The sequence below is a fragment of the Cervus canadensis genome, chromosome 20 (genome assembly GCF_019320065.1).
Source record: "Cervus canadensis isolate Bull #8, Minnesota chromosome 20, ASM1932006v1, whole genome shotgun sequence".
Classification (NCBI taxonomy): Eukaryota; Metazoa; Chordata; class Mammalia; order Artiodactyla; family Cervidae; genus Cervus; species Cervus canadensis.
Genome location: NC_057405.1, coordinates 362,501 through 382,668, shown reverse-complemented (window position 1 = coordinate 382,668; position 20,168 = coordinate 362,501). Strand labels below are relative to the sequence as shown.

The following is a 20,168-nucleotide window of genomic DNA, read 5'->3' as shown; positions in this document are numbered from 1 at the left end:
TTGCTCCACTGGAGACAGCCGGTCCCCCTTCAAAAGCAGCCAGGGTTTCCTCGTCCCAGCCGCGGGCGCCCCTCCCTCCGCCCGAGGTTCCCGTGGAAGGGGGAGCCACGCGGGCTGGGGCCCCGGAGTTCCCATTGTCCTGCAAGGGAGACCCAGTCATCCCGGAGCGACTCCGCACTCGGGTCCCTCCAGCCAGGTGGACCAAAGGTCCGCGGGTCTCCGCGCCACTCCCCTCCCCCGCCGCTCCATTGTCTGCCTCGCCCCGCCCCGGGGGACACGTGCGCCTGCAGCCTCCCGAGCGAGGAGAGCGCGGGGCGGCGGCGGCGTGGACACCGCCTGGAACGGCTGCGCGGCCGCGGCGCCGAGGGCGCGGGCCGGGCGCGCACGGACGGGTGGGTACTCTCAGGGCAGCTGCGGTCGCGTTCCGCGTCCCCCGCCCCGTTCCTGGCTGGCCCGGGACTGAACGGGGGTGGGGCGAGCGGGAGCTCGGTGGGGGTGGCGTGCGCGTGGTGCCGCGGTGGGGGTGGGGCGGGGCGGGGTGGGGAGATGCCTGTCTCCTGACAAAGGAGAACGAGTGGGACACGCTGAGCCGGCCCGGCCCGCCCCGCCCCACCCGGAGGGGAGCGGGAGGGGGAGTGTCGGCAGGGGAAGGGGCGGGCCTTTCATTCACTCCTGGCCCCTCCGCCGCCGCCGGAGCGGAAGGGCGGGGTCTCGCGCCCTCCCGTGTGATGAGGAGCGAGGGTGGCGGGGAGTGGGGGCGGAGCCCGCGGGCGCGCGTCCCGAGGCGTAGGCTACGTCGTCACGTCAGCGCGGGAGAGAGAAAGAGAGGAGCCGACTCGGCAGGGACTGGGGGACGGGACCGGGAGAACGAGCGAGGGAGGGAGCGAGTGAGCCAGCGTGCAGCCAGGAGAGGAAGGGCGGCCACTTGTGCCGGAGCGGCCGCGAACGGCAGTGCGAGCGGCGGGAGAAGGAAGCAGGGAGCGGACGAAGAAGGGCCTAGGGAAGAGGGCTGACGGACGCTGGTGGTGGTGGGAGAAGGAGAAGGAGGAGCTGGAGGAGGGCAGGGGCTGAGAGAGTGAGTGAGAGAAGCGGACGCGCGAGGGAGGGGAGGGAAGGGGGGGGGTCACGCGGAGGCGCGCGCGCGCACCGGGAGCGCGCTCGGAGGCGAGTGGAACTGGATCGGGTTTGCTGCCAGCGGCGTGAGCTTCGGCCGCCATTTTACAACAGCTCCACTCGCGCCGGACACAGGGAGCAGCGAGCACGCGTTGCCCGCACCCGGATCTCCTCGGACAGGATTCCTCCGCCGCAGCCCAACGGGGAGGTAACGACCGCTGGGACCCGGGTCTGGGAAGGGAGCTCCGTGACATTGTGGAGTGAGCTGGGGGAGGGCGGTGCGGGGAGAAACCGGCTTTTCTGGAAAATGGATTCCAAGGGAGAGGGGAGCACGTTGACTGGGGCTGCTCGGGAGTAGGCCGCGGCCCGCGCCGTCACTTCCTCCTCCCCTCCATGTGCTGCCGCTGTTCGGGCTTTGTCTGCGGCGCTCCAGGGAGGAGGCGGCCCCGTGGCCCGCGCGGACCGCGAGCGGCGGCGGAGTTGGTGCTGTCGTGGCCGTCCCCGCGGCGCGGGAGTGGGCGGAGAGGAGCCGGTTCCGTCCCGCAGCCGCGCGGCGGGCTGGGGTGGTGTTTGGGGTCTGGCGGGCGTGGGGCAGTTCGCGGAACGCCCTCACGCCGCCGGCTTGCCGGCCTCGGCCCGCGGGTGGCACCGGCGACCCCCGCGTCGCAGTCACTGCCCGGACCGGCCAGGGGTGGGGGCTTGTACCGTGCGCCACGGCGCGCGTCTCGGCGGGGCGGGCGGGCGGCCGGGGGTCGCCGGCGCCCGGGGCAGAGAGAGAGCCATGTGTCACGGCCGAGACGGCGGCGCTGGGGGGCGGGGAGAGCCTGTGGCCTGGCGCCGCCGCGGCCTCGGTGTCGAGGGGCGAGGTTGTGCTGCTGCTGCTGGCTGGGGGCTCCGGCCGAGGCTCTGGGTTGCTGTCGGGAGCTGGTGACGGTCGTCTTGGCCTGGGACTCGGTGGGTTGCTGTTGAAGGAAGTTGTAGGACATTTGAAGGCGCGGAGCACGTGTTTCTAATGGGTTCCCGGTGGCCGCGGCGGTGAGGCTGCCGCTCTGGGTGCGGAGTCGGGGGCGGGCTTTGGGGTGCGGAGGTGAAGGGTGGAGAAGCGGGGTGGTGGGAAGGTAGCTTGTGTGAGCGCTTTGTTCTTCGCTGGCTGTTGTTACTGATCTTTAAGCGGCAGGCGGGAAAAGCGCGCACTTTAGGGGTTTACCTTTGAGAGGGAAAAGCCCAGCTTTGCTTGCTCCACACACACCTCATTCTCTGTACGGGCACAGTTGCATGTGGCACGCTGGCTGGTCCTCGTGCTGGTTGGGCTCCATTTGTAATGTGGTTTTTCCTAGGGAGTGTTAGCAGGTGAGTCAGGGGTGGTGCTAAGGAAAAACGTAGTGGATCCGTCCTTCGGTGCCCCGCGCTCCAAATCTGGCTTGTCAGGCGAAAGTGACTTTAAAGTAAGGCCTATTTAAAGGGATGTATAGGCTGGCTGGCGTAGAAATTGGTAGAGAAAGTCCAGACTGGGGCTCTCATATTGTCCTACCCTTTCTGAAGATCCTAGTTTAATTTTGCTTATTGCGTTTGAACAGATCTCTGGAAACATGGCTACAGAACATGTTAATGGAAATGGTACTGAAGAGCCCATGGATACTACTTCTGCAGTTATCCATTCAGAAAATTTTCAGACATTGCTTGATGCTGGTTTACCACAGAAAGTTGCTGAAAAACTAGATGAAATTTACGTTGCAGGTAAGAACTAACACTTGCAAAATTACATTATGAAATTTTTCTATTGGATTTCTGGCTTTGAACTAAAATAGCAACTTTTTGTGGTTTCCAAGAAATGTGGGACCTGGAGTTTTGCCTTGTTGTGCTAGTAGGTCCTTGTGAACTAGAGGCTAAGGTGTGTAGAGGGCGGGAAGAAGGAAGGGTTAGGTGGTAAAGGCTGGATGGCCAGATGGTTAAGTATATGATGGTAGCAGCAGCAGCTGCTGAATGTTGGGAGCAGGCTGTGTGACTTTTGGGGGTATTTTTATGGTAGGATTCTGGTTAAATAACTTGGAAATTGTAGACTTGTAGTCTGTCTGTCTCGGTGTGGCTGTTGCTTTTTTTAGTGGTATTTGAAATTGAGTGGTGGTTCCCGTGTCATGCTCGGTACTTGTTGGTTGATTTTAGAATTTGTAAGCCTATGTATTTACCTTAGAAATACTCGGTGTTCAGAACTGCCTGACTTAGGATAAGATAAAAAAGTTGATTCATTATTTTAAGTATGGTTGAGAGGCCTTCTTTAGTTCATAATTACTAAGGTATGTGTTTTTCATTATATAGATAAAGAGGAATGGAAGAATTTGTAATTGGCACCTGCACTGGCAAACATGGCCTTTAAAAAAAAAACTTTCTAAAAATATTAAAAGTTGACAACTAATTAAGTTTTTTCTTTTCCAGGGCTGGTTGCACATAGCGATTTAGATGAAAGAGCTATAGAAGCTTTAAAAGAATTCAATGAAGACGGCGCATTGGCAGTTCTTCAGCAGTTTAAAGACAGTGATCTCTCTCATGTTCAGGTACCGTTAATTTGGTGTCAGTGTAAAAAAAGTAGTTTTGACTGTTTTATTCAGTTAGGTATATTTAAGACTTACTCTTGAAAATAATTGGAAAATTCCTTTACAGAACAAAAGTGCCTTTTTATGTGGAGTCATGAAGACTTATAGGCAGAGAGAAAAACAGGGGACCAAAGTTGCAGATTCTAGCAAAGGACCAGATGAAGCAAAAATTAAGGTAAGTCTTTAAAAAGTTTCTTTTTTACTCCTTTCAGTTTTAAAGTTTTTTGTTTGTTGCTTTGACTATTTTCTGGCTTGGCTAACTATTCCTTGGGTGTGAAATTATTCCTTGTGTGTGTGTTGTAATGTTGAGAGTGAACGACCATCAGATGATTTGTTAATGTTTTCTCGTTACTGTTTTTTGAAGTGCCCTGCCTTTAACAGTTTGTTTCTAAACAGCTTGGAAATTTTTCTTGTTACCCATGTAGTCTTTCTTAAATCTGTGCTGTTGGTATTCTAAATAAAAGTTTTGAAGAATTACAGTCAACATATTTTTCATATGAAACCTGCAAGTCCAGGTTAACTGACAGTGGAACCAAAAGGGGAGGGCATCAGCTGACACCATACTGATGGAGAGTGTACTTTTAGCAGTTGATTGCTTTTCTTAGGATTCTCAAGCCCCCAAATGAGTTCAGTATTTTAACACTGCCTTCTTCCTCATTGATTAGTGTGGATTTTTAAGGCTGATTTGTTCATTTCCAAAAGCAACTTTTAATGATAAAATTGATTACTGTAGACACGCAAATGAAGAAACTGAGGCTGAGAGTAGCAGCTTCCTCTACCTTCACCCAAGTCGAAGAGTAGTAAAGTCAGCTAGGTTTTGATCTTTGTGTTTTTTAACTGGTGTTGATTTTTTGGTTCATAGAAAATATGATGATCATACTAGTTTTAATGTTGTATCCATAGCATAGTGTGCCCCTGCTCTTGAACCAAGGATTCTAGTTTAAGAAAATTAAGTTATTAGGAAGGGTATGGGTGTCAGTTGTGTTTTAATGGTATAGGAATAGGGAAGTATGGAATCAGTAGTTAATGTATAAAATTGAGGCTTTCAAATGAGTGAATTGTATCTGAACTATAAATCTACTTTTTCCAAAGAAATGGAATATATAGTTGTTACTCGTTGTAATTAGATCAGTTGTAAGTAAATCTACACTGAAAGTTATTAAAATTTTATAAAAAGTTGGAAATTTAGTTTGTGAAACATTCAGTTCTGTCTTTGGAAGGGAGTGGCTTAAAGCTTTTAGTGTGACTTAAATTGTGGCAAGAAATCAGACATTTTTATAGACTTTTTCAGAGGGAACAAGTGTTTTCCTTTTTGCTTTTAGGGATTGACATAAAACAGGTATTATTTGGGTCATATAAAGATTAAAGTGAAAGAAGCACAGGGATTGCATATGGGAAAAAGGGAAGATGAGCCATTTAATGGTTTAGTTTGTGTGATAGAGATTTGAGTTTATTTTTGTTACTAACCCAATATTGCATTGTTAAGCAAATATATGTGGGTATAGTAGAAAAAGACTACTTAAAATGTGTACCAGTTTGTGGACTTTTTTGTTAAAGAGAGTTTAGGAATAGAGTTTTTATCAATTACAGTATCTTTCCGTAACTATTTAATGTTCTTTGGGTAGAAATAAGGGCTTCCCTGGTGGCTAAGAAGGTAAAGTGTGTGCCTGCAATGCAGGAGACCTGGATTTGATCACTGGGTCGGGAAGATCCCCTGGAGTAGGAAATGGCAACCCACTCCAGTACTCTTGCTTGGAAAATTCCACGAACGGAGGAGCTTTGTAGGCTATGTCCATGGGGTCGCAGAGAGTTGGTAGAGGTAAAATCTGTCCAGTCTTTTTCATTTAAGGACTAAAATGCTCCTCCCCCTATCACTTAACAGCATTTTGATAAGTTTTATCATGTGCCTGCTATTAGTTTATTTCAAAGTTTATCAGCTAATTATTAGATTCTTTTTATTTAGAAAACCAGTTTTGTGCATTGTGGGTGAGATGGTGGAAAAGGAATAATCTTGCTTTTCCCTTAGGCTAACAGTGGACGACTAGTTTCTACTCTCTTGCTTATAATAAGAGAGAAAAAGAATCTTTTTATGCTCTGAGTTAAATATAAGTTGTATAAATTTTAACAGTTCACTTTCAGGGAGATTATGTGTAGAGATTATATCATGTTGCAGTTTCATAAAGTTTCCAAAATCATTTTGGCTCTCTTTTTCTGAGTGATCCATGCTGTCCTGTGAAGCATGGCACTTGAATGTCAAATGAATTAGAGGTTATTTTTCCTGCATCTCCTCTTAAGTTTCTGGATTTAGTTGGAGGAGTGTAATTTGTAAAGGTTGGTGAAACTCCCAGAATGGTAGTAGGTACCTCGGAGTGTGGGTTACTGGAAAATTTGTTGGGTAAGAAAGCTAGGTTTGGGAGAGGTAAGTTATCCACCTCCTCCTTCAGGAGAGAATTTCAGCTTAATTATGCAGTCATTTTTTAGAAGGGCAGACTAGATATAATTTGCCTTGAGAGTTGTTGATGAATCAATATTTTGTGTTGTTCACTAAGCACTACTCAGTAATTGGAGACCAGAAAATAATTTGACCAGGATCCTGAAACTTTCATTATAAATTAGGGCGTATTATGAATTATAAGCACACATTAAAAAGAGTTCTAAAGCAGACAAAAACCTGTTAGTAGGGAATATTGCCAAGATAAATGAGAAGATTTGAACAAAATTGATTTTTTCATAACTGCTTGCTGCACGGGTGTGGTCTTATGAATGAAATATATTAATGACATTTGAACTTTTTAAGGCACTCTTGGAAAGAACAGGCTACACACTCGATGTGACCACTGGACAGAGGAAGTATGGGGGACCGCCTCCAGATTCCGTTTATTCAGGTCAGCAGCCTTCTGTTGGCACTGAGGTAAAGAAACTAAAAACTTGTACCCTTCGTAGTAAATGCACATGTGTCTGGTTGTTTCTTATAGAAATTTTCCATGGTTTTTACTGCATATTTAATTTACAGATATTTGTGGGGAAGATCCCAAGAGATCTGTTTGAGGATGAACTTGTTCCATTGTTTGAAAAAGCTGGACCTATATGGGATCTTCGTTTAATGATGGATCCACTAACAGGTCTCAATAGAGGTTATGCGTTTGTCACTTTTTGTACAAAAGAAGCAGCTCAGGAGGCTGTTAAACTGGTGAGTTTTTTTCCTTTCAGTCTTCACATTTGCTATTTTTAATTAAAGCCAGGCCTTTTCTTTTGTGTTAACTGAATGTTTTTGAAGTGTTGATTAGGCACTGGCTTTCACATTTTCTATGTACACGTTATAGCGGTATCTTTTGCAGGTATAGTTGAACTGACTTGGGATCTATACGGTAGTGTGGTGGAGTTACTGATTCTTTGAAACATTTGGCTTAGTGATTTTTTTAATTTTAGGAACGTTAAAATGTATAAGAAAGTAACTATAGTAGACAGGGCTCCTCTTGGACCATATCTGGCTATTCCTTTTTAGAAATGTTTCATGAAGACATTGTGATGATAACTTTCTAGTTAATGAAATAAGGGATTTTATGGTGAGTGGCAGTATTTGATTTAAAAATAGCAGATGTCAGGTGAGGACCTAGCTATTTTCCCAATTTAAAGAATTTTAATATTTCAAGTTGTGGCTTATGTAACTCTAATTAGTTTATTAAATTCTGTGACTCAAGTGGTTTTTACATTTTGTAGTTGAAGATGTCATAAGTTAATTTCAATCCAAGAAATATATCAAAAAGTGCAGCTGAGGAGGAACTTTTTGTAAATGGTTCACTATGGCAGACGTTTGTTTTTGCACGGTCTGACTTAACGTGTTACATGGGTAATTCTAAGCAAACTTGAAATTCTGGTTATTCCTGAATTTTATTTTTTCTTTCCTCACTGTCATCTGTATTACATTTTAAGGCAAATCTTAAGGAGAAAAAGGAAACATACACTTGATTTAGCTTTCTGTGTAACTTGCATCTCTCCATTGGTGTGTGTAATTGAATATTGTAAGGTTAACTTTAGAAAAATATGCTACTTGGGAAGAATAAAGAATGCAGGATTTTGGGTATTTCTGTTTAAATCAAGGCTGATTTTTCCCTTCTTTCAAAGAATGCTATTTCAGAAGGGAGAGTGTATAGCTCTCTAGTGTTCCGTTCAGTGGTAACCTGTGAACTGTCAAGATTTTAGTTTGAACAGTTAAAGTAAAATTGAGGACTTTTTAGGGTTCTGAAGAGATAAACTGTAGGTATCATCCAGCTGAATCTAAAAGAATAGAACATTTTGCCAGATAGTAATAAAGTAGCGGCAAGTTTTAATGCGTAAATGTAGAGTGATTGAGAAGGCAATGAGCTATCTTATCTTACTACAAAAAGCTCATGTAGAATTTAATGATGTCAGACCCAGTTTATTTGTTAGGTATTACATAAAGCTTAGTTTTGTTTAGTGGTGTGATTACTTAGTATTACAAGTAATGATACATGTATTTATTAATATTTTTAATAGGAATTATTAAACCAACACTTAACTAAATTTCTGCTGCCAAAATACACCAATTATGGTAGGTCCTCACTAGAATATTTCTAGGTGATGTTCAGAATCTTTATAGTAAAGAAACATAATTAGAAGATACATAATAATCCAGTCCTAACATGACAATTTTGAGTGCCAGTAAATACACATGAAATATGCTTCAGTTTGGGCAGTTGCCTTGGCTTAACATAATGTAGTCCAAAATTGCATTGCTGTAGGCTTAAAGTTGTCTTAATAACATAGTTTTTGACTGTAACACAGAAGTTTCCAGATAGGCAAACAGCTATTTTGATTGGTCTAGGAATAGCTCTTGTCCTAAATAAATCTTTTTACATTTTTTTTTTCTGGGTTTGGATTTGAGTCCTTATCTGGGGGGGAATAATTACTTTTTGCTGTCTAATCAATAGGAGGCTCTGCACTTCAGTGTCTTTCTAAAGATAGTACTGGGATGTTAGCAATGGGATGAATTGGATGTATTGTTACTGCTTTTTCTGAAGAGATGTTTTACCATAGCTAGGATTATTGTGATGCTAGAATTGGGAGACTTGCCTTAGTACAACAGTGAAAGAAAGGACTAGGCTTTTGAGGAAATGAAACATTCTAGAGAAATAAAAAACTGAAGTTGATTTGGATGTTTTTGCTACCTTGTTTTGACTCCTGGATATGAGTAACACCCCAAATGTATTTTCTAAGGAAGCATATTGAAGACTGTTCCTACTTGGGTCATATCACAACTCTGCTGGAATTACAGCTTTATCAAAGAAGTTTTTATATAAGATAGTTGAACTGTTCTAGTTGTACATAATCAAATGTTGAGAAAATGCCTTTTTTACATTATTTATGGATCAGATAAGATTGAAGCAGCATCACTTTTTGCTTTCTTATACTTTGAGTATCTTGAGAAATACCTTAGATTGAGATAGTATTTATATATATTTGGTCTTATTTTTTGATACATATAATTCAACAATGACCTCCAATAAAAACTGTAGATTTTAAATTTGCATCTGAATTACTTGTAGAAATGGGTTGATGTTAACAGCTGAAGAGACATGAAGTTATAAGCAACTGCAAACTTCTTAGTCACCCTGTTTTCAGCTAACATCTGCCTTGTATTTGGGGGAATAAGAAAATATATCTCTAAATGATGATAGTCTAGCCGTGGAAGCAAGATCTCGATTTGCGAAAAGGTGTGTAATAGCCCACTTGGGTGCTTGTTGGGGCGTAGGAGCTGTGTTCTGTGCCACAGTATCACTTTCAAATTCCACTGCAGCCCATTCTTCAAGGTAAGTGGAATAACTTCTTTCTGCAGTGAATAAATAGACTGGGTGGCTTGCCCAAGGCCATGCAGGCTTAGTTTATTTAGCGTGTTCTTACTGTTAACTGGACATAACAGTTTAAACAAGCAGTATATGTTATGTTGCCAGTAAGCCTGATTCTTTGTTTAGTGGTTTAGGTGGTTTTAAAAAGTGTTGAGTGTAAGTCTTCTCTGCTGCCAGATTTATTTCTGGCATCTAACCGGTTTGTACCATCTTCCTGCCACCCTAGTCTAAGGCACCATTTGAAGAGTCCTAGCTAGTCTCATTGCTTCCCGTTGCCGCCTCTACAGTCTTACCCTTTACCGTGTAGGTTAGATCTAATGGCTTCTAAACAAGGCTCTATAAAAAATGCTTAGATGTACTTAAAAGTTATTTCTTGACTTTGTAAGATTATTTGCCTCTCTCTTCCCTTCAGAGAATTTGCTCTTTTTCTGCATCTCTGACATTCAGAACAGTGCCACTGTAGAATAGGTGCTGGATAAATAACCTGGCCGGCTGACCGGTGCTGTCTACTGAAAGGTTTTCTGGCATTCCTTTGCGATTGTTCTCTGCTACCATCAGCCCTAGGGATTAACAAAGATTTCATGGGGAGGGTGACACTCTCTCCTGTGCAGCATTTGGTGTTGTCACAAACTCCAAGAGGAACGCAGGCAGGTGTGTGTGTGTGTATTTGTACGTGTGCTTCTGGATTTGGAGCCCAGGGCAACTGGCTCTGCAAGTGCCATTATGGTCCAATACAGTGGAAGTGTCTTACTGAAAGAACTTTTCTTGCGAAGACTGGAGTACTGACCTCTATTTACACATTAAGGGTTGTGACTTTAATAGCCAATGATGATTTATTCACCACAGTGGTTGTATACACCAGTGTACAACCACTTCAGTGAATGCAGCTGACAAGAGAGGTCCACAAAGTATTTTAAGTAGCAATTAGCAAATGTTTACTGTGAACAACATGGAAACTTTCACTATGAGCGTAGTTTGATCCAGTTCTTGACTTTGGGGTTTCTGGAACATGAGGGACTAACTGCATTTAATTAAAGTGGAAGCTGGTAAGTCACAGGGTAAGAAAGGATGCAGGGGTAGATTGCTGTGAGTTGGGGTGTTGGAGAAGGCTTTGTCCTAAAGAGGTTTGAGTAGGGAGGCAGTGAAGGAAATACATGAATTGAGTTGAAGCAGTGTTTTGTGGGAAGAAAGATGAAGCTTGTTTAAGTGAATGCTAAAAGGCAGTAGTCATTGACTCCCGGGCTCAGTTGCATGGTGCCATTGAAGTTTTGAGCATTAGTGTAGGTTGCATGATGTAAATATGTTACAGATTGTATTTCTTTTTTCCTTATCAGTGATTTGAATGAGGGTATAGTTGGACTGGTTGAAATGTTTGGTGACTTGAATCTACATGTGGTGATAAATGCTATGGGGGATGACAAATTAAGGATCTGAAAAGATATTGATGACCTGGGACAGTGGTTTATACCAGAAGGTGGAGCTGAGTGGGGTTGGAAGTCAGGTCCTATACACAGCTTACTCACAAGTAAACTAGTGTGTCAGCAATGTGGTATGACTGCCAAATGAGCCGAGATAATCTTGGACTGCATGTTATAGAAGCCAGTGTTTGGAAGTGTTAGAATAGTCTCCAGCTTATTCTAGAGTCCTCAGTTTTAGCCTGCATTTGTATTGTTGTGTTATGAATGTCACTATTTCGTGACACTCTTGGAAGCACTTTCCAATTTCAGAGAGGGAATGATTAGCCAAGCAAAGAGGACTGAGTCGTAGGCCTTGTGTGTAGATATGTGAAGTGCCTCATTTGGGGGAGATAAGAGATTTAATGAAGAATTTTTAGGGAAGTAGGTTTGACTCAATGTAAAGAAGACTTAAGTGGACAGTCTTGGGAGGCAGCCGTTTTGCTGCTATAAGGAGAGTTAGGACTGAGCAACTACTTCTGGATCAGATTCCAAATCTGAGGTTGCTCAGTTTCTGAGGATCTGTTGACTGGCTATGAGGCAAGGGAAAGAGTGACTTCGTGTTTTTGAGCCTGGGTGATGGGAATGTTCCAGGCTGTACAACTCATTTTGGTGTTCTGAAATACTGAAACTATATTGGTTCATCTTTGTTTTATTTGATTACCTCACTGCTACTGGATCTGAAAGCTAGATTTCTAAAACTTGTTAATTTCAGTGCCAACTTTCCTAGAGTTTGGAAAAGATCACATTTTTTTATCTTGATACCATCATACAGTCCTGAGAGTAAGGGTTTATCAGCATTAAATTAGAATCTCTAGTAAGCATCAGAACAGCTGTTTTGTAATGCCTTTCTACCATCTAAGTCATTGTTACTCACCTGCTTGGATGTAAAGTTTAATTTTGACTTTAAGATGGTAGATTGGCCTTAAAAATGCTAGAGTAAGAAAAGTTAACTCAAATATACATATAAAAGTGCATGCTTAATCTGTAGATGCGGACATTGCTTTGAAAATGTTTATTTCTAGATACTTTTGCTTCATTTGGACAATGCCCTGAGGGTCTTTTTTCCTTTAATGACTTCACTGGAGAGCCAGTTTACTCTCTCTGGGTCAGTTAAAAATGTTTCAGTTTTTTTTTTTTTTTTAAATGTTTCAGTTTTTTAAATAAAAAAAAGTGGATGAAGAGTTACAGTTTTCTTTATAAATCTTGCTAAATATTCATAGCTTCCTATTGTTCAGACTGAATAAATGAATGCTAAGTTGCTTCAGTCATGTCTGGCTCTTTGTGACCCCATGGACTATATAGCACACCAGGCCCCTCTGTTCATGGAATTCTCCAGGCAAGAATACTGGAGTGGGTTTCCATTTCCTTCTCCGGGGGATCTTCCCCAGCCATGGATCAAACCTGTGTCTTTTACATCTCCTGCACTGTCAGGCAGGTTCTTTACCTCTGGTGTCACCTGGGAACCTACCAGGTCTGACTATTGTTCAGACTACTGTCATTTTAAATACCCTCTACCTACACTGCCTTGATTAACCAGAGCAGGGCTAGTGAGGATAGGTTAGAAGGGAAGAAAGTTTTCTTATATGGGAAATAATGGCAATAGTTATCACCATTTTGAAGCAGCATTATTAAGTATATAGCCCCTGGTCTTAGAATATTTGGAAAACAGAGATACAAAAAAGGGAGTGATAACAAGTTCTGTCATCTTCAAAGTAACTCCTGTTTCTCCCTTTTCCTTTTAAAACTTTGTATTCCATTCCATTTTTTCCCCCTGATTTTAGTGGGTTTTTTTTTTTTGGTCAACTTCTGGAATTACAGACTAAATGACCAAATTGAAAGTCATTGATTTGTCGCTAAGGCTGGCTACTTGATGCTTACATGTAAAAATCTAGGGAATGTACATGTCTTAAATAGTTTATTGTGTTCTTAGATTAACTTACTTATGTAGTCTCATTGTCCATAATCCCATGCAATGATGGATTCAACCATAGGTCTACTATCTGCAGATAACTGCATATTTCTACTTTTAAGAGGTGTTTGGTCTAAATACAAATAGTATGAGAAAACAAAGTCCAGGGCAGTATTTCTTAACCTCAGCACTGTTTTAGACTAGATAAGTATTACGCTGGCTATTTTGTGAATTATAGGATGTTTGGTAACATCTCTGACCTCTACTTACCCACTAAATACTAACAGCAAGTCCCACCTCGAGTTGACCAAAATCTGCCTGTTGTTTATAGTCGACAAGCCGTGTCTCAACTCTTTTGTGATCCCATGGACTGTAGCCCATCAGGCTTCTCTGTCCATGGGATTTCCCAGGCAAGAAGACTGGAGTGGGTTGCCATTTTCTTCTCCAGGGTATGGAACCTGCCTCTCCTGCACTGGCAGGCAGATTCTTCACCGCTAAGCCACTAGGTCTAGTTGACCAAAATCTGTCTAGACATTGTCAAATGTGCCTCCCCACTCCCTGGGCAAAATCACACCTGTTGAGAACTACTGATCTGTGTTAACATAGAAGGGTGTTTTTATTGGTCCTTATAGGATTTAGGGATTGCAAAGTATTTGACTGAGCTCAAATCTACAGGTATGCAGAAGAGATTTCGATGGTGAAGTTTCAGGGAAAGCATCAGAGGCGTAGAAGTGTGAGAAAACTGACATCATTAGCCAAGATTACAATAGTGTGGAGAAAGGGAAGAAGTGGGAGGAATTTTAGGATGGACTTACTGATGTCCACCTATGTGAACTTTGTTTTGCTGATGGGGAGTCATTGAAGGATATTTTTTCCCCCAATAGGCAAAATTGTGATTTAAAAAAAAGAATGTATCTGGCATAAGTGTGAAGACTAGAGGTGGTCTTGGGGTCATGATGGCCGGTCAGTCAGTTCAGTCGCCCACTGTTTGCGATCTCATGAACTGCAGCATGGCAGGCTTCCCTGTCCATCATCAACTCTTGGAGCCTATTCAAATTCATGTCTATCGAGTTGGTGATGCCATCCAACCATCTCCTCCTCTGTCTTCCCCTTCTTCTCCTGCCTTCACTCTCTCCCAGCATCAGGGTCTTTTCCAATGAATCTCTTCTTCACATTAGGTGGCCAGAGTATTGGAGTTTCAGCTTCAGCATCAGTCCTACCAATGAATATTGAGGATTTCCTTTAAGATTGACTGCTCTGATCTCCTTGCAGTCCAAGGGACTCCCAAGAGTCTTCTCCAACACCACAATTCAAAATGATGACCAGAGACTTGGCTAAATGTGAACTGAGTCAGTGGGCGTCAGAAAGTACAAAAAACTCTTGTGAACTGGAGGCAAAGATGTTTGAACTTCATGTTTAATTTTGAATACCTGGAGATGATGGAGAGAGGGACAGTGAGGAATCAGTTTTCTGACTGAGCTGTATTTCCTTCACTCATACCTTGTGTACCTGTTGCACAAGAATCAGAATAACAGGGATAGGAGCTTTTTGGGTTTTGCCTTTATGGTTTTGTTGCCTTTTATGAATTAGGGTCACTTGAAGCTTGTTTACATTTTACTGTAGTTTTATAGTTGTTTCTATACTTATACCATAATCTACTTGTCTTTTCCAATGTTATCATAGGCTTGATGAAAATGAAATGGGGGGGGGGGGGAATGTTGAGCCAGATTCAGAATTTGTTCTCCTTTTAGACGTAAGGAGTTGAAGCTGAAAAATCGTTACTGTAACTTTTTATGAGTGGTTAGGGGAGATGGAAAAATAAGGTTGAAGTGCTGATTAACAGAAAGGCAGAAAGCTTGTTGGCAATTTGAATCCATTTTCCTTACATGGAAATAGTCAGCAGGATGCATTTAAGTAGAAAACAAGGTATTGTGTAATCAGTAATTTGGAATTTAAGCTGCTTACAGATTTGATTCTTATCAGATTTGCTAAATTTCAAGGACTTGACAATTTTTGGTTTAGTTCATAAACGTGATCAGTGTGTTTTGTTGTTACAGTCTTCCTATGTCTCAGATTATAATTTTTTAAAGGACAGAAATACTTGATAAACCGAAGTGTTGAATTTTTAGTTTGTTAAAAGATTTTGCTTTTGTGTATGGGATTTGTATGTCTTTCTGTAATAAGCACCTATCGTAGGATATTGTAAGTATTTTTAAAACATGGTGCACTTTTCCCCCTTTCAGTATAATAATCACGAAATTCGTTCTGGAAAACACATTGGTGTCTGCATCTCGGTTGCCAACAACAGGCTTTTTGTGGGCTCTATTCCTAAGAGTAAAACCAAGGAACAGATTCTTGAAGAATTTAGCAAAGTAACAGGTAAGTTGGATTTATTTGGAAGGAGGTGCACGTTGTAATACTTAAGGTAATTGCATACTTCTATGTGCCAAGCACTGTTTTAAGCACTACATTTATTGACTCATTATATTCTTTCTATAGCCATGTAAGATAGGTATCTGCATATTTCAGACATGGAATCAGAAGGTTTTGGGAAATAACTTGCTGAATGTTAGGTAGGTGGTAAGGAATACGTCTGGGATTTGAACTCAATCTGCACAGTCATTGTTGTGCTTCCCGTTTTGGAAGATTGTATTTCTTTGTGTGTTTTTATGCCTGTTGAGGTGCTGGTTGACATTCTTAGTAAAAATATTTGGTAGGTCATGACTTGAATTTCTAAATTATAGGAATAGTGTGAGTACTCTTGGTATAAGCAGAGTCTACATTGTCTTTGAATTTAAGTTTCCAAGTGACAGGGTTTTATAAGAAAACAATTTTGTCTGCCTAGAATGTATTTAACAAATTATCAGCCTGTTACCAGTTTCCAGGATCATTTGCAATTCTTACACAGTGTTAAGATAATCTATTTCATTTGACATAAACATACTGATATGTGAGGCCAGGAGAGTGCCATTAAAAATTAGGTTTTACTTGGATGGGATGAAACATTCTATACTTCTGGTTTTCCTAAAACAGCTTTGTAAAGATTTCATGCCTCTGTTGTCTAGTTAATGAAAGCAGAATAGTTCTCAGGTCTAAGTAAAAAGGGTACTTTTTTTTTTTAATGGAGATTTTTGCATTAGGAATACTTGGGAAAGTGTGGATTAGGTTAAGTTATCTGGACCAGTATTTTTGAGCTGGACAGTATTTTTGAGTATATTTTTTATATATATTAAAATATATATTTTAATATATCTGGACCAAACCAACATTTTCAGTATATTATCTCTTGTAACGATAAGAGATTAGTTTTCACTTTGATATTTAAGTATAATATTAGCAAAAAAATCTTTTGATCTGCTTATTCTTGCTTATTTTATCTAATTTCCCTGGAATGGTTGCTTCCTTTCAGAGGGTCTTACAGACGTCATTTTATACCACCAACCAGACGACAAGAAAAAAAACAGAGGCTTTTGTTTCCTTGAATATGAAGATCACAAAACAGCTGCCCAGGCAAGACGTAGGTTAATGAGTGGTAAAGTCAAGGTCTGGGGAAATGTTGGAACTGTTGAATGGGCTGATCCTATAGAAGATCCCGATCCTGAGGTTATGGCAAAGGTAATGACAGTTGGGTTAAAATTTTTCTTTGTGGTGTTGGTGGGAGCAGCAGAAGGCTTTAGAGAGTGGAGGAAAACTGTGTGTGCTTTTTTAAACTATGCTTTGAAAGTGAGAGAAGTGTTCTATGTTAAAGGCCACACACCAGAAATAAATAACAAGTTCATGGAGGGTGAATATAGAAATTATTCATGGATCCTCAGCCATAGTTGCATAGCCATCATAACCTTCATGAAATAGTTAGCCTACATGCTGTGGAGATGACTGACTTTCATTTCTGTGTGGATTCAAAGGGCAATTTCTGTAAGTTTTTGAGAATGGCGCCATCTGATTACATGGTTTTTATGTTAAAAGTCCTACTCCTAAAAATAGTGAACTGTACTGGCCTCAGCGGAGCTGCTGCAGTTACAAGGTTTGGCTATTATTAGGTATCCTGCTTCAGCAGTCAGTTGAGACATCTATGAGAACAAATATCTCTTGAGTCAACACTTTACCATTTTACCAGTGCAGTTCACAGTTAAGTTACTCCACCCTTTGTCTTTTTTTTTTTTTTTTACCCTTTGTAAACTTTTTAAGAATCCTCTTTAATGGTGATAGGCCAGCAAATAGAGTGAGTTCACTTAAATAAGGAAAGGAGTGTGAAGTATCAGAGCTGTGAATATTAAACGGTAAATATTCTTGAGGACAGAGATACTTAGATTCTTTTTCCTTTGGCTTATTCAGCTTTCATTATTTAGTCCTTTAGATTAAGAAATTCAGATGCTACTTCAGGTATTTTAGGAGAAAGTGATAATATTTTTTAGCCAGGTTAAATTTGTAGTTGTATTTTGAGGATCTTTCAGGATTGGAAGAATTTAACTTAACAGTGCTTTGAATATTCTTCCCTATGAAGGGTTTCAGTTAGTTTTGACTTGCTTTGTTAAGTTCAACTGCTTTTTAAGATGGCATAGTATTCAATTTGGAGAAGGAAATGGCATCCCACTCCAGTATTCTTGCCTGGAAAATCCCATGGACGGAGGAGCCTGGTAGGCTACAGTCCATGGGGTAGCAAAGAGTCGGACATGACTGAGCGACTTGACTTTCATGTTTCACTCTCATGCATTGGAGAAGGAAATGGCAACCCACTCCAGTGTTCTTGCCTGGAGAATCCCAGGGACGGGGGAGCCTGGTGGGCTGCCATCTGTGGGGTCACACAGAGTTGGACACGGCTGAAGCGACAGCAGCAGCAGTTGTCACATTATTAGGAAATAACCACCTCCATTTTGATTGTAAGATAATAACTAATGGAAAGTACTAGGACTTGCCCTGTGGCTCATCTGGTAAAGAATATGCCTGCAATGCAGGAGACCCTGGTTCGGGAACATCCCCTGCAGAAGGAAAAGGCTACCCACTGCAGTATTCTGGCCTGGAGAACCCCATGGGGTCACAGAGAGTGGAATGCGGCTGAGTGGCCCTCACTCCACTTCAGAGAACACTGTGCATGGCGTGCTGTGTTTTTAAGCAGCAAGTACAGGGGTTTCCCGCACACCTGCCCCCACACCTGCACAGCCTCCCCCATCAGCATCCTTGCCAGAGTGGTACGTGGTTAAAATCAGTGATCTAAATTAAAAGGTTTATAATTCAGTCTTTCCATTAGGATTCACTTTTGGTGTTCTACATCCTATAGATTTGACAAACGTATGTCTTGTATCCATCATCATAGTATCATACAGAATATTTTTATTGCCTTAAGAATTCTTTGTGATTGCCTCTTCATCTCTTCTCCTTCATTCCTGGCAAATATTGCTCTTTTTACTATCTCCATAGCTTTGTCCTTTTCCAAATGTCATATACATAGTTGGAATCATATAGTATGTAACATTTAAGGTACCTTCTTTTATTCCATGTCTTTTCATGGCTTGATGGCCCATTTCTTGTTTAGTACTAAGTAATATTCCATTGTCTGAATGAACTGCAGTTTATCCAATCACCTACTGAAGGACAGCTTTGTTGCTTCCAAGTTTTGGCAGTTATGAGTTCAGGGGTACTGAGCATCCACGTGCAGGCTTTTGTGTGGACATGTTTTCACCTCTTTTGAGTAAGTATCAGGGAGTGTGATTAGTGGATCATATGGTACAAAAGTAAGTTTAGTTTTGTAAGAAGCTGCCAAAATTGTATAGTTTTGCATCTAAGGCAGTGAATATGTTGTTCAACATTCTCCACAGCATTCGATGGTGTTAGTGTTTTGTATTTTGGCCGGTCGTTCTAATAGTTTGTAATGATACCTCACTGGTTTAGATAATGTGATACTGAGCATCTCTTCTTATGCTTAGTCACCATCTGTGCAGCTTTGAGATGTCTGTCTAGAATTTTGCCCACTAAATTCAGTAGCTCCTTAGTGTTTGTCCAAATGAGTTGAAAATTTAGTCTAGTTTATTTAGTCTAATGGATTGTGACTAAAGTTTGCAGGGTTGAGGTGGTGGCATCTTGGAAATTTAATTGTTTGGAAATACATAGAAGTTTCTGTTTCTTAAATTTCAGGTAAAAGTGCTGTTTGTACGCAACCTGGCTAATACTGTAACAGAAGAGATTTTAGAAAAGGCATTTAGTCAGTTTGGGAAACTGGAACGAGTGAAGAAATTAAAAGATTATGCTTTCATTCATTTTGATGAACGAGATGGTGCTGTCAAGGTAAATAACTAGGGGAGTAATCATAGGTATCTAATTAACGGCTAATGATTTTTAGTTATCCTGAATCAGGTCGTGTAATCTACTCAAGCTAACCTTTATTGGCCTTGGGAGATTGCATCACTAAGTCAAAAATATGCGTTGAAGAGCTGGATTTTTAAATCAAAGAATCTTGTTTTGTCTCAGTCTTCTGAAATTAACGATAAATGATTTTTCTTTTTAACTTTAAGTAAATCACAGTTGTGAAAGGTCTCTTGTATTCATCAGTACCTAATTTTTTTTAAGGCTATGGAAGAAATGAATGGCAAAGACTTGGAAGGAGAAAATATTGAAATTGTTTTTGCTAAGCCACCAGATCAGAAAAGGAAAGAAAGAAAAGCTCAGAGGCAAGCTGCAAAGAATCAAATGTAAGTGAAAGTTGTACAGATTTTAATAATTGATTAGTGAATAACAAATGTTCCTCAAACCTGTTAAAAACAAATCCATAGCATGCTTTTACCTTTTAAAGAAGACTTGGAGTTTGATTTGAAAGCTTTGAGTCAAAGATAAATGCCGAGAATCTCGAGAAATATTTATTGAGTTCTTGCCATTGCATATAAGTGAAAAATCAATCTAGAATATTTTCTATTATATTTTATAGAATGTGCTGCTGAATATGTGTGTTAAACATTAAAAATTCCAAAGTCTTGACAAAATATTTAGTTAAATGGTGGAATTTTTTCTCTGAGGAAGGAAATACAAAATCGCTGATTAAGATTCTGCTTCCTTTGTACCAAAGAGAGAGTTCTTTACCAATACATAGTGCCCATTACTGGCATCCCAAACATTTCATATACTAAGTATGGGTTTTGAAAAACGAAATGAGTGTATAGTTAATAAAATAACCAAATAGCATAATGTTGAGGTAAGAAAACAAATATGTAAATGCATTGTATAAATTGGGTCTTTTAAG

At 41.4% G+C, this 20,168-nt stretch overlaps 1 protein-coding gene across 7 annotated transcripts in view; it reads left to right on the top strand.

Annotated features, from left to right (window-relative positions):
• Positions 1-262: 262 nt before the first annotated feature.
• LOC122422768 (synaptotagmin binding cytoplasmic RNA interacting protein) overlaps positions 263-20,168 on the top strand; it is a 28,912-nt gene continuing 9,006 nt past the window's right edge. For 2 of the 7 annotated variants that reach the window (XM_043439416.1, XM_043439414.1), the window contains exons 1-9: positions 1,184-1,321; positions 3,547-3,665; positions 3,772-3,879; positions 6,502-6,615; positions 6,718-6,894; positions 15,181-15,316; positions 16,347-16,552; positions 19,070-19,219; positions 19,502-19,623. In XM_043439416.1, coding sequence (XP_043295351.1) covers positions 3,799-3,879; positions 6,502-6,615; positions 6,718-6,894; positions 15,181-15,316; positions 16,347-16,552; positions 19,070-19,219; positions 19,502-19,623 — 986 coding nt within the window. In that variant the 5' untranslated portion in view covers positions 1,184-1,321; positions 3,547-3,665; positions 3,772-3,798. Of the gene's footprint in view, positions 393-1,094; positions 1,322-2,690; positions 2,851-3,546; positions 3,666-3,771; positions 3,880-6,501; positions 6,616-6,717; positions 6,895-15,180; positions 15,317-16,346; positions 16,553-19,069; positions 19,220-19,501; positions 19,624-20,168 lie in introns of those variants that run through there. The other 5 variants (XM_043439412.1, XM_043439410.1, XM_043439413.1 and 2 more) reach the window with 4 other exon arrangements.